This window comes from Glycine soja, chromosome 8 (genome assembly GCF_004193775.1).
Source record: "Glycine soja cultivar W05 chromosome 8, ASM419377v2, whole genome shotgun sequence".
Taxonomy (NCBI): domain Eukaryota; kingdom Viridiplantae; phylum Streptophyta; class Magnoliopsida; order Fabales; family Fabaceae; genus Glycine; species Glycine soja.
The window spans coordinates 45421223-45433438 of record NC_041009.1 but is presented as its reverse complement, the minus strand read 5'-3'; the positions used below and the strand labels follow the sequence as shown (position 1 = coordinate 45433438).

Here is a 12216-nt window from a genome sequence, read left to right as displayed (position 1 = left end):
AAAATAAAAATGTGGGTCTTACAAAATATACGGTTCATTTCACTCATTTATCATTTTTTTTTCTTTACCAAATAGAACAATAGAAATAAAAATAATAATAAACCTTTCTTTCTATTTCTCTCTTCTTCTACCCTAACCTAATCCCAACGGGATGCTCACATTTACAATTTTTTTTTCATTCTTCCAAAAGAGATTATTTCATTGCATATATTAAAAAATTGATTATTGTAATAATAGTATAACAGATAATATCCCCTCATGTTTTAGGACGACTCACGTAACAAATTTTTCCAAACCCTTCACCTCCACAGAGCTTCTCACTCTGCATCACCCATTTTTTTCTTCTCTCTCTCATTCCTTCTACTCGCCCCCTAAGCCAAAACCCATTTCCTCAATCCACCTTTCTTTCCACCCACATCACCAAAATCCTCTCTTTATCCATTTCAGTTCTTTCCCCCTCCTCCTTCTTTAATTCTCACCTCTCAGATATTATATATCCACACCATTATCATCTCTAAGAAGAAGAAGAAGAAGAAAAAACTAGCAACAACAATCACATTATAACAGAACAATGAAGGTTTCAGTCTCAGGAAAGCTCTTCACATTAGGGTTGATAAGTTTCTGGTACGCCTCCAACATAGGAGTGTTGCTGCTGAACAAGTACCTTCTGAGCAACCACGGTTTCAGGTACCCTATATTCCTGACACTGTGCCACATGATGGCGTGTTCAATTCTCAGCTACGTTGCCATTGCATGGCTCAAGATGGTGCCCATGCAAACGGTGCGTTCGAGGGTGCAATTTGTGAAGATATCGTCGCTGGGACTCATATTCTGCTTGTCCGTGGTGGGGGGCAACATCTCCCTCCGCTACCTTCCGGTGTCGTTCAACCAGGCCATCGGCGCCACCACGCCGTTCTTCACGGCGGTGTTCGCCTATTTGATGACCCTCCGGAGGGAGGGTTGGCTCACGTATGTCACACTCCTCCCGGTTGTCGCCGGTGTTATTATTGCTAGTGGGGTATCACTTCTCTCTTATCTTGTTAGCGTGTTTGGAAACTTGTTGAGAATATACAGAAGAATCACGTTTAGGATGTGGAAGTTATAATTATTACTATTAGTTTCTAAAACTTACATCCCAAATGTGAAACCAAATTCAACATGTTATAACTGCTAATTTGTTACATTTTTTACATATGTTTTATCTAAATTTCAACCTCTTTTCCTCGCCTTAATTATTTGGATTCCATGTGATATATATTTCTAGCATTCATTCAGTTAATTAATCAGAATTGTTGGATGAAAATCAGATGACTCATTTTATCTTGATGAATGAATCCGACATAAAACATGCATCTGAGATGTGAATAGTCCGATTTATTTTCATCCAATGGTATCGATTTATGAGTTATGAGTGTGCTAATTCAAGGAATTCACTTCCGTAAGAGTTGTCACTTTCTTATTTTGGTGTTTGTTTTGTTGTGTGTTGTATTATAATGTGCAACTGACAAACTATTAAATTGGACACTGTATATATCTTGTTTTCTATGGTTACGAAATTGTGAAGCATTTGAATTGGGACATGCAATTCTAGTTCTTTTATTTGGATTTGCCCCTTTTTAATTGCAAGGTTCAACAGTTGAGATTTTACAATTTCATAACTTACTCATTAGTTCATATGTTTTATCAATGGTTTTTATTGAAATTGATCCTTTAGCAATCACTCCGTATATTAGGGGAGTCAAATCCTTTTCTTTAAGCCTGTTATAATATTATAAACAAGTCGATGTTGAAGAAAATTCTTATGTGCTCTTACTAATATTATAATTAAAACACACGAATGTGATGCAGAAATTTGATGATGTGTATGCGGGGTTAATTTGATGATATTTAAGAGGATTTAAGCCGTTGAGTCTATTGCTTTAAGAGTATGTAAGACTTTCTTTTGTTTCTTTGAATTTTCTTTTTAAATATGTTCTCTGAATTAGTTTTAGCCTGTTAATTAATTTTGTTAATGGGAGAAATCGCCTATGCTGGGGATGGTTTTTTCTGATGTAGATTTTCTAGGTGTAAATGTCATTAATGTAGTTGAAAATACGGTTCTGCTTGGAGTTACAAGCTATAGTTATTGATTTTTACTATATCTTTTCACTTGCATGGATGAAGGGAGAACCAAGTTTTCATCTATTTGGATTCATAATGTGCATCGCAGCTACAGCAGCCAGGGCACTCAAAACAGTACTTCAAGGGGTTTTGCTGTCTTCTGAAGGGTAATGAGCTCAAATTTCAAGCCATTGTATTTGAACTTTGCTGATTGAATGAGTGACATCCATATTCCACAACATAGTATCTTTAAGATTTTTTGGCCAGGTCAGTACAGAAATGATTTCTTTGATTTCTCAGGGAAAAGCTCAATTCTATGAACCTTCTTATGTACATGGCACCAGTGGCTGTTGCATTCCTTCTTCCAGCCTCAATCATAATGGAGGAAGATGTCATTGGAATCACAATTTCACTTGCCAGAGAGGATTCAAGTATTTTGTGGTTGCTTATGTTCAATTCTGCATTGGCATACTTTGTCAATTTGACCAATTTCTTAGTCACAAAGCACACCAGTGCATTAACACTTCAGGTAATCATCCCTCTCCCTTTCCCCATTGAAATTCTAGGAAATTTGCAAAGCTTTAGTACACCAAGAATGATCATATGTATGGAACCCAAATTTCTTCATATTCATAGCTACTTATTTTCAGTAACATCTAACCATGCATTTTTTTGTTAATAAGTCATAATTACTGTGCCAGGTACTAGGAAATGCAAAGGGAGCTGTGGCAGTTGTTATCTCCATTTTGATATTCCGAAATCCTGTATCAGTGACTGGAATGTTTGGATATTCTCTCACAGTCATTGGAGTCATCCTATATAGTGAAGCCAAGAAACGGGGTAAATAAAAGTGAAAAATGCATCCATCGACTCTTAAAACTGCTGATGCACCTATCGGAAAGAATTTAATCTTCTGATTCATTGAAAGTGTAAATATTTTGCCCCTTCAGCCAGGTTCAATCATCAGCAGTGAAGAGAATCAGCGTATGGGCGATGTTAGTGCTCGGCTTGACATATCTAGGAATTAGTGGACTGGAGAAAGAACTTTATTACTTGTAACATTTGCTTAATTTTTTAACTCATGTATGATATTTGAACCTATAAGTTTAATGGAAGCTGACGTAATTTTGGTGAAATCAGCAATGTGCCTCAATTTAATATTCTTTATATTTAGGCAGCTTCTATTACCCAACTCCCTTGTTCTTTTTCATCTCCTGAATTTACAAAGTAGAAAAACAATTATCCTTAATTTTATAAGACAGTAGAAGCAGTATTGTTATTTGGTTAACTCAAGGTTTCTTGCTTTGATGCAGTATTTTGTTATGAAGCTGTTCCGGTTCACAAATAAAAACGCATCAACATGAAAAATACACACCAATTGTTTCGAATTGTTCTTAACAATCAAATCGAGGGAAAATAAGGTGGTAGGTAACCAATACACATCTAAGAAATCCACAAAATGTGAATTCATTGCTCACACGGTTAAAATATCTTCAACAGAAGATGTATAACGAAAGCTACAAGTTCAAAGACATTAAAATCCTAATATCCTAACCCAACCATCTAATAGGTAGATTAAACTTGAGGTTTCGTATCTTCTTCATCCTCTTCTATCTTGGGAGCCAAATAGAACCGCACATAACCCATCTCAGCAATCTTGTACTCAACAACAACTGGCAACTCATTTGAAAGACTAATGGTAACTGTGTTAGACAATGGCGTTGCCTTTGTAAAAGAGTTCATATATCGCAAAGCAAATGTCAAGGACACGGGCTCATTCATCTCAATGACAGTTGCTTCTTCAGGCTGCAACATTAACCAAAAATTACAACTATGTAAAAAAAACACACCACTGAAATTCAATAACTTGAAAGTTGATTATTAAGCTAAAAATTCATATCTGGAACAGGCAATGAGAAGGAAAACAATGTCTCACCTTGTCCACAGAAGTATTCTGCCTACAAACTATATTGGCAGTTCCAATATCTCCTTTGGTGGAAAACTTCACACCCTCCTTAGTAACCGAAATGACAACTTCAACATACACCACAAAACACCAACAATTATCAGCATAACTTTCTCAACAAAACAATCAAACATTAACAAAAACCTCCAAAGCAGAGGAGCAAAGCTGATTACCAGTGTCACCAATACTACTGAGATCCTTGCAGATCCTAGCAAACTCAGAGGATGGCATCTTAACAATAGCATGATACTCTGCCTCCGGAATCCCAAGGTGTTCACTATCAATGTCCATCAGCTTCATTTCAAAATCAGAAATCTTGTCTTGTGCTGTAAAGCACAAACCCAAAACACAAGTCAAACTAAAATTTCTACAAATAGTAATATTTTTTCTTGACACATCAGAACAAACGCCTTAATAAACACTCATTATTTATTTACATCTCTCTAATTTGTCACACCACATTGCATATTGCCATCCATCCTTCTCTCTTATACTTCTTTCTCTCTCTCTCTCTCTCTCTCTCTCTCTCTGCCTACTAATGCATCACTTTTCACATTTAAAAGTTCCAAGGCTTCAGAATTCAAAGCATAATAAAACACAAATCCTCCCTCGGTAAAAGCATACACCTAAACCCTGAAATTTAGGGAATCTTGAACCAAATAACTGCACTATAAACCTAAAAACATCAATGCATTCATCAAGAAACACATTCTTTATGGAAAACACTTACATTTTAAAGAGAACCAATTTCTTTCAGAGAAAAACAAACAATTATTTCCAGCAAGTAATTGAAAATTGAACTATTAAATGACACAGTGCGCGAGTGGTTTTGATTCAAGAACACACATCTCAGTAGTTTTCCATGTCAAATCCCTCAAAACGTCAAAGCAAGTTATATCTAGTTCACGCGCAAGAAAACGCAGCGATAACAATTTGAATTAAAAGAAAAGAAAAGCCTAAAACATTAAAATCGGAAATAAACTCAAGAACCGAAAAGAATGCTGAAGAAAAGGAGGAACGTACTAGGGCTTTCGAACATGAAAGTGACAGTGTCGCTGCCGTCGTCGGCCTTGATGGTGATGATGTCGTCATTACCAGCACACTTAAGCATCTTGGCCATGTTGTTGAGGTTCATGCCCATGGAGATGTTGCGGTCGCAGCGGTAGTGCTCGAAGCCCTCGGATCGGAGGAGGAGAGCGACGAGGGCGACGTGGCTGGAGTCCATGGCCTGGAGGGAGAACCCGGTGGAGGAGCAGTCGAAGTTCGCGTCGTTCACGAGCTCCTTGACGGATTCCAAAACCTTCTTCAGGAGGGAGCCTTGCACGAGACGGAGTTCCAACATCTTGACGACGATGATCGGACAAAGAGGGTTTTCTTTTGTGACGGGGAGGGATAGGGTTAGGGTTAGGGTTAGGGTTAGGGTTAGAGAGGAAATTAAAATTGAAAATGGAAATGAGGAGTGGGAAATGAGAGGGAAGGTGAGGTTTATATAAGGGGAAGGTTCTGGAAACAGTTGGGGGGATTTGGGGGGAAATAATTCAGTTCCCGCCATGAGGTTTTGTGGAATCTGTGGAGGGAATGAACAAACTTTAATTTTAATTTTATTTTACGTCTTTCTACGATTGTTATCATTAGAGACGTTGATTATAACCAAAAAATAATTAGAGCCGTTGATAAACCTATTAAAATCCAATAAAAAAAAAGTTACATACACAACTTTTTTTTTTAGAAGGTTATATACAGAAAACTGAAAAACAAACAAACTTAAAATCGATTTTTTTTAAAAGTAATCTAATATACTCCAAACTGAATTGGTACATAAACCGATTCAATCAATTAGAATAAAAAAAAATCGACACACAAAAATGAAAATCAAATAAATTAAAAATCAAAAAACTGAAAATTGCAAAAATAGAAAAAATAATAATTGCATCGAATTTCGAATAAAATTTGAAAATGAGCATCCACTTATTTTCTCAATATATCATTTGGACATTAATCTAATAATTCTCAAAGTAGTTTTATAGTAATTTATTAGCATATTATATATTAAGAGAATATATATCAATAAAGATGAAATTATACTGTATAATTTGGATAACTATTATATTATTTTTATAATTTGATATAAAATGAAATTTTAATTAATTCAACAATTAAATTATGTCTACATATTATTAAGTCTGTTTGCTTTAAAGTTTATGAATTATAAAATGTAATTTTTATTAATCCATCTATTAAATTGTATATATTATAGGTCTAAATAATTTATTATTTTTATTGAAGTACTTGACTAACTATCTAAGGTTAGCATGTACGTGCTTATAATATCATAGCCAATTCATTCATAGCAACATAATGTTGGTATTCACGTGTGTATAAACTTACAAGTTTTGTAGCAAAGCTCACAAACAATTACAAACAAAATAATTTACGAAGCATCAATATAATGATCCAAAACTCTAACAATTTACCGTTTTTTCTACACCAATAAACAAAATTGTCTCACAAAAAGAAAGTGATGAAAAAAATAAAAATATTTTTATTTCCTTAAAAATTTTAGAATTTTATATTTGATTCTTGACTTTTGATTCATAAAAAATGTATTCTATATTGTTAGTTTGAACTTTGAATGCCAAAGAAAGTCCCAAATAAACCCACAAACTAAAGCCCAATATAATGGGGTCCATCTACTAGGTCTTTACTGGGCCTATTTAAATAGGTTCACATTTACACACCTACATGCAGTGACGTATCTACGTTGTAGTCAGCGGCTGCAGATGTACTCACTCATTTTTACAAAATTATATATATAGATATATTGAATGTGTATATTTTACCCCCTCTAATTTTATACGTTGAACTCTCATTTCTAATTTTTACTCCTTTTATAATAAAAATTATAATTTTTTTATCTTTTAAATAAATTGTCTTCCTAACTTAGAGTTTTTGACCCGTTGCTGCCTTCATGATACTACTTTTTATTTGTAGTATTTTTTACTTGTTGAAAGAGAGTGGCAAGAAGTGAAGTAAAAAAGCCTGGTTATGGATGCTTATATTAGGTTTGTCTCTTTCTGATTCTTCTGCATTATTGTTTTAGAACGGTAGAACCCTAGATTAAACTCAAGACAACAATTATTTCCATGTTAAATCTGTCATTATTAAAGTCATTGATACTTAAGTAACTTAATATGTATATATTTTGAACAAAACTTAATTCACTTAAATATAAAATGAACATGACTCATGATATAACTTATTAGAGATTTGGCCATTTGGGGATGAAACGCATTTTTACTGAAAAAAGTAAAAAAAAAAAATAGAAATCAACGGGGTCGAAAACATTATACTTCTCTTCTCATTTCTCACATATGAAGCATCTACACATCTCACATTTTAAAAAAGTTAAAGAGTCCTGTCGAACACGGACACCAACATGTGTCAGACACCAAACACGAACAAAAGGATGGAGTGTACGTGATTGATAGGTTCTCACTTCTCAATACTAGTAGAATATCTATTTTTACTTTCATGCAACGTGGATATTTTCATTCCAAGGGGGTAGTTTTCTAATTACTTAACATGATTCACATCAATTTCTCTCTCTGTGTTTAACCACTCTATCTTGGAGTGTGAAAGTAACGCAGCTAACACCACACCTATATATTAATTTACCGTGAACTCGTTTGAAAGATTTAACCCAAAGTGGTTGCTTGCGAAGTTGCGTTAATGCTACTACTCTCCTTCAGCTTCTTAATCACTCTCACCCAACCCTTTCTTCTTCTTCTTCTTACCAGCGTCAACAATGTCAGATCCGTACCAGATTTCGTTCGCTCAAGCCTTCTTGTGCAGCGCTTTCGCCGCGTGTTTCGCCGAGGTAACCTTCCGTTTCGATTCATCATTTGGATCTCGGAATAAAGCTACTCCCATACTCGATTGTTTTGGATAGAAACTGAATCGTACATTTAGAATCCAAAGGAAATCCTAATTAAGGACTCGCTTGTGTGAGTTGAGTTGTGTGTGTAAAAGTGTAGAAGTTGTGAAAAGTCAAATTGTGCCTGTTATTCGCTTTCCAATATGTTTATTATTTAATTTAATGTTCCTTGTTGTATTTAGTTTTGAGTAAATAGTGTCAATGTAAAGGGTTTTTACACCGTCCTACATGGTTACAAATTAAGAGTTTACAAATTAGTTCCAGTTTTAAATGAATCTGAGTTGAGATCGTACTAAGGTGTATTCACTTATAACTATCATTGTTGATCCTTGATGCTCTTACCATACAGATAGATTGGCATGACTGGTTGGTTTCTATCAGTAGCTTTGTACTAAGCTTTTCTTCCTTAATCAAGTTTGTTGACTTTTAAAACAACTAATTTAAAATTCATATTAAGGATGATTTCTAATTGGCTGATAGTGTAAAAAAAAAAAAATGTTACACTGGCAGTGTATTTCAACTCTAAAGAAAAACTAGTTATCATGCTTCAAACTTCTTTATATGTTTCTTTTATGCTCTTTTGAAGTTACACTATTGATAAATAAATGTCTTTATGACAATATTCTATCCCAAGTCTGCCGTAGAAATTTAATCAAGAAACTTCCCTGCCAGAAAGTAATTCTAATAATTCCTTTGTGCTTGTGTTTTGTGTAGTTTTGTACTATTCCTCTGGACACAGCTAAGGTCAGGCTTCAACTCCAAAAGAAGGTAGGGATTGATGATGGAGTGGGTTTACCTAAATACAAGGGTTTGCTGGGCACAGTTAAGACCATTGCTAGAGAAGAGGGTATATCAGCTCTGTGGAAAGGCATTGTTCCTGGTTTACACCGCCAATGTTTATATGGAGGCTTAAGAATTGGGTTATATGATCCTGTGAGTATAAATATCTGACTTTCATTGAATAAGACTGTCATTGGAGGAACATGGGTTGCACATATGAACTGCATCATGAACAGGTGAAAACATTTCTTGTTGGTAGTGCATTTGTTGGAGAGGTTCCATTATACCATATGATATTGGCTGCTCTGCTGACTGGTGAGTACTTCTGAGTTCTGAACAGTTATGTTGCTTCAGATTGCATGACATTCATTGACCTTCTCACCTTTGTGTGGAAATTAGCATCCTCCTTGGTTTCAATGGGACAAAAAAAATCATTATAATTTAAAAGGAAAATAATGCTGGAATTATGGTCATTTTCCCCCCATTTACACGAAAATTAAAACTTTAGCTGTGTTTTTATTTATTTATTATTTATCACGCAACTTCTTCATCTTGATATTGTAGCACTAGACTTTATCATAAATGTGAAATAGTAATTGCATAGTGTAAATTTAGACTTAATGACTTTACATTCAGATAATAGAAATTGAAAATAGAAAAAGCTTGTAAATTGGAGGTATGGGAAATGCTAATAGAGAAGGAAATTAAAAAGGGAATTAATTAGATTTGTCTTCCTTTTAACAAAAACAATTAAATGCTCACAAGTTGTATTTTTCTTCTAAATAAAGAGAGTGGTTCCTTATCCAATTCAAGGTGTGGAGAATTCTACTTCTACACAAAGGTGAGGAAGTTAGCATTCCCCATGGATATATATGTATGTTTTGTATTATGTTATATGTTAATAGTCATTGACTCACTTTTTTGAGCTTGTGATAGGTGCTTTGGCAATCACAATTGCTAATCCAACTGATCTAGTCAAAGTTAGGCTTCAAGCTGAAGGTCAATTGCCAACTGGGGTACCTAAGCGTTATTCTGGTGCTATAGATGCATATTTAACTATACTGAGACAAGTAAGCCTTTCTTATAGTTATTTTGGTCTTGTTCCTCTCTATTTGTTGAAAATATACTAATCAAGTCCAATTCTCTCTATATTTTTTTGTTAAACTAGGAAGGGATAGGGGCCTTGTGGACAGGTCTTGGGGCCAATATAGCAAGGAATGCAATTATAAATGCTGCGGAATTGGCTAGCTATGATAAAGTGAAACGGGTAATCACATTATAGGGTATTCTAAATTGGATTTTTGCTATAATTCAAATTATATCCTTACATAAAATTTAATTGCAATGCTGCTCTGATTCTTTATACTTATGCAGACGATTTTGAAAATTCCAGGGTTCATGGACAATGTCTATACTCACCTACTCGCTGGCTTAGGTGCAGGTCTTTTTGCTGTCTTTATTGGTTCTCCTGTTGATGTGGTAGGTGCTACCCTAGCCCCCTTTTCTCTCCCCTATTTTGTTTGTCTGCAGTCTACACTTATGCTTGAGTAGAACATATCATTGATATCAATGATAGTCCTGTTTATAAATGAAAAGAGACAGAAAAAGAAGGAAATTATAAGTAACTTAGGATTTTGAAATTCGAGAACCATTGCAAGTTTCCTAAACAATATTGGTGAAATTCCTATGAAGAAGCAGCCTCTACTTTTATGAAGCAAGGGTTGACTTATATCCATGCTCCAGGTGAAATCCAGGATGATGGGGGATTCAACCTACAAAAGCACATTTGAATGCTTTCTCAAGACTTTGCTTAATGAGGTTTGTGAATTTCTTTATTTGATTTGGCCATTGTTATAATTGGTGTTTAAAATCTTGAAACCTAGGGAAATTGAAAGATTTCTTACAAATTACAATAGTTAGCACTTAGCACCATTTTGTTGCTATATTTTTTATTTTGGTTGTCCTGATTGTTTTATAAATGTTCCTGGTAAAGAGCTTTATTATTATATGAGGTGACTTGGGAGGCCGGACACAAACTTTGTATTGCATGATTAAAGAGGCTATTGAGCAGCGCACTTAATCCACCAAACAATGCATATGGCTTTTCCATACTAAAAGCAAGCTTTGTTGTTCTGATCCTTGAACTAACTGAAAATATTTTTAACAGTTGCCACGAGGTTGTTGGTTCGATAAATAAGTTGACATGGAGGTCTGCATAAAGTTTGTCTTTTTCTCTGTACAGCTTGAACTCATGTCATAAATGTATTGCAGGGATTTTTGGCCTTCTATAAAGGTTTCCTTCCTAATTTTAGTCGAGTAGGAGCCTGGAATGTGATTATGTTTCTTACCCTTGAACAAGTAAGATACACATCTTTAGCTTGGCAATGCTGTTTGTGTTATCTTTATATTCTTACGTAATTTATATATCGTATTACACCCTGTTATCCACTTACAAATGTCCTGCTTAAATGTTTAAGCCACTTGTATATTTTCAATTACACAGCATACAAATTGTACGTTAGGTCTGTCTTAGTCTAGTAAATATTTTCGATGATTTTTTCCCCTTCTGCTTCAGCTTCTGCTATTAACATGTATTCTAGAGAAAATAGCTTTTTGTAACTTAATCAGAATCAAATAAGTAGATCTTTTGTCTGATAGTTGTTATAGTCAAGTATAATGGTCCTATTTCAAATCAAGGGTGGATACACGTACTTTTTCACTTAACATGCTGTCATGCTTTCTTACTTCAGAGATTCCTAATTACATTTCTAGACCCACATTGGGTGAAGACAGCTGTGAATTTCCCCGAAAAATTGGCCTTGTAAATTACAAAAGACAGCTTTTGCTTTCTGAACATATGAATCTGCTTGTCAATATTAAAAGTGTTATTATTCATGTGACAGGCAAAGAGAGTTATAAGAGGATAATTGTTGTTAGTTGTTACTCTTCATGATTGAGATTCACCAAGCAAATTTAGTGTTCTTTTTCGGGTGAGTGCTACTGCTATCAGATGAACAACAGATTTGTTAGCAGAAAGGTGGTTTTTCTACATTTACTTCTGCCGTGTGGATGTACGTCACGCTTCATATATTCTTAGTCGATGAATAAACCGTCAAATTACCATTGTCTCCTACTTGGGCCATGTGGACGCCACAATTAAAACATTCTTGGCTACAATGAATAGACCGTGAAATTACATTTACTTGAAAGGCATTCACTGTACTGGATCGATATGTAATGTATTTTTGGGAAATAAGTTGCGTATTTCCCAACTCATTGAATAGACAAATGAAATGAAACATGTATGAATACTTTAGAGTATAGCTTATTACTTCATTCAAATATCATGGGGTCTATTGCCATTTTTGAATGGATATTGGATTTTGTTGGTTCCATGCGAGATCCCAGATAATCTTGGACTTTGGGATTATAACAG

General features: G+C 34.7%; 3 protein-coding genes across 3 annotated transcripts; 2 read left to right on the top strand and 1 right to left on the bottom strand.

Annotated features, from left to right (window-relative positions):
• The first annotated feature begins 289 nt into the window (after window positions 1-289).
• Window positions 290-3236, top strand: LOC114423575 (probable sugar phosphate/phosphate translocator At3g11320). The gene is made up of 4 exons (XM_028390390.1): window positions 290-1018; window positions 2164-2267; window positions 2401-2629; window positions 2802-3236. Exons 1-4 carry the CDS (start codon window positions 572-574, stop codon window positions 2946-2948), a joined length of 927 nt encoding a protein of 308 aa, XP_028246191.1. The 5' UTR covers window positions 290-571; the 3' UTR covers window positions 2949-3236.
• A 201-nt stretch (window positions 3237-3437) lies between these two features.
• LOC114423574 (proliferating cell nuclear antigen) lies at window positions 3438-5544 on the bottom strand. Its single transcript, XM_028390388.1, has 4 exons — window positions 5090-5544; window positions 4240-4392; window positions 4037-4134; window positions 3438-3906 (listed from the first exon to the last, which is right to left on the bottom strand). Exons 1-4 carry the CDS (start codon window positions 5406-5408, stop codon window positions 3676-3678), a joined length of 801 nt encoding a protein of 266 aa, XP_028246189.1. The 5' UTR covers window positions 5409-5544; the 3' UTR covers window positions 3438-3675.
• Window positions 5545-7660: 2116 nt separating this feature from the next.
• Window positions 7661-12156, top strand: LOC114423576 (mitochondrial uncoupling protein 2-like). Its single transcript, XM_028390391.1, has 9 exons — window positions 7661-7943; window positions 8715-8933; window positions 9017-9095; window positions 9717-9850; window positions 9949-10047; window positions 10155-10259; window positions 10524-10598; window positions 11052-11138; window positions 11684-12156. Exons 1-9 carry the CDS (start codon window positions 7872-7874, stop codon window positions 11705-11707), a joined length of 894 nt encoding a protein of 297 aa, XP_028246192.1. The 5' UTR covers window positions 7661-7871; the 3' UTR covers window positions 11708-12156.
• Window positions 12157-12216: the final 60 nt, after the last annotated feature.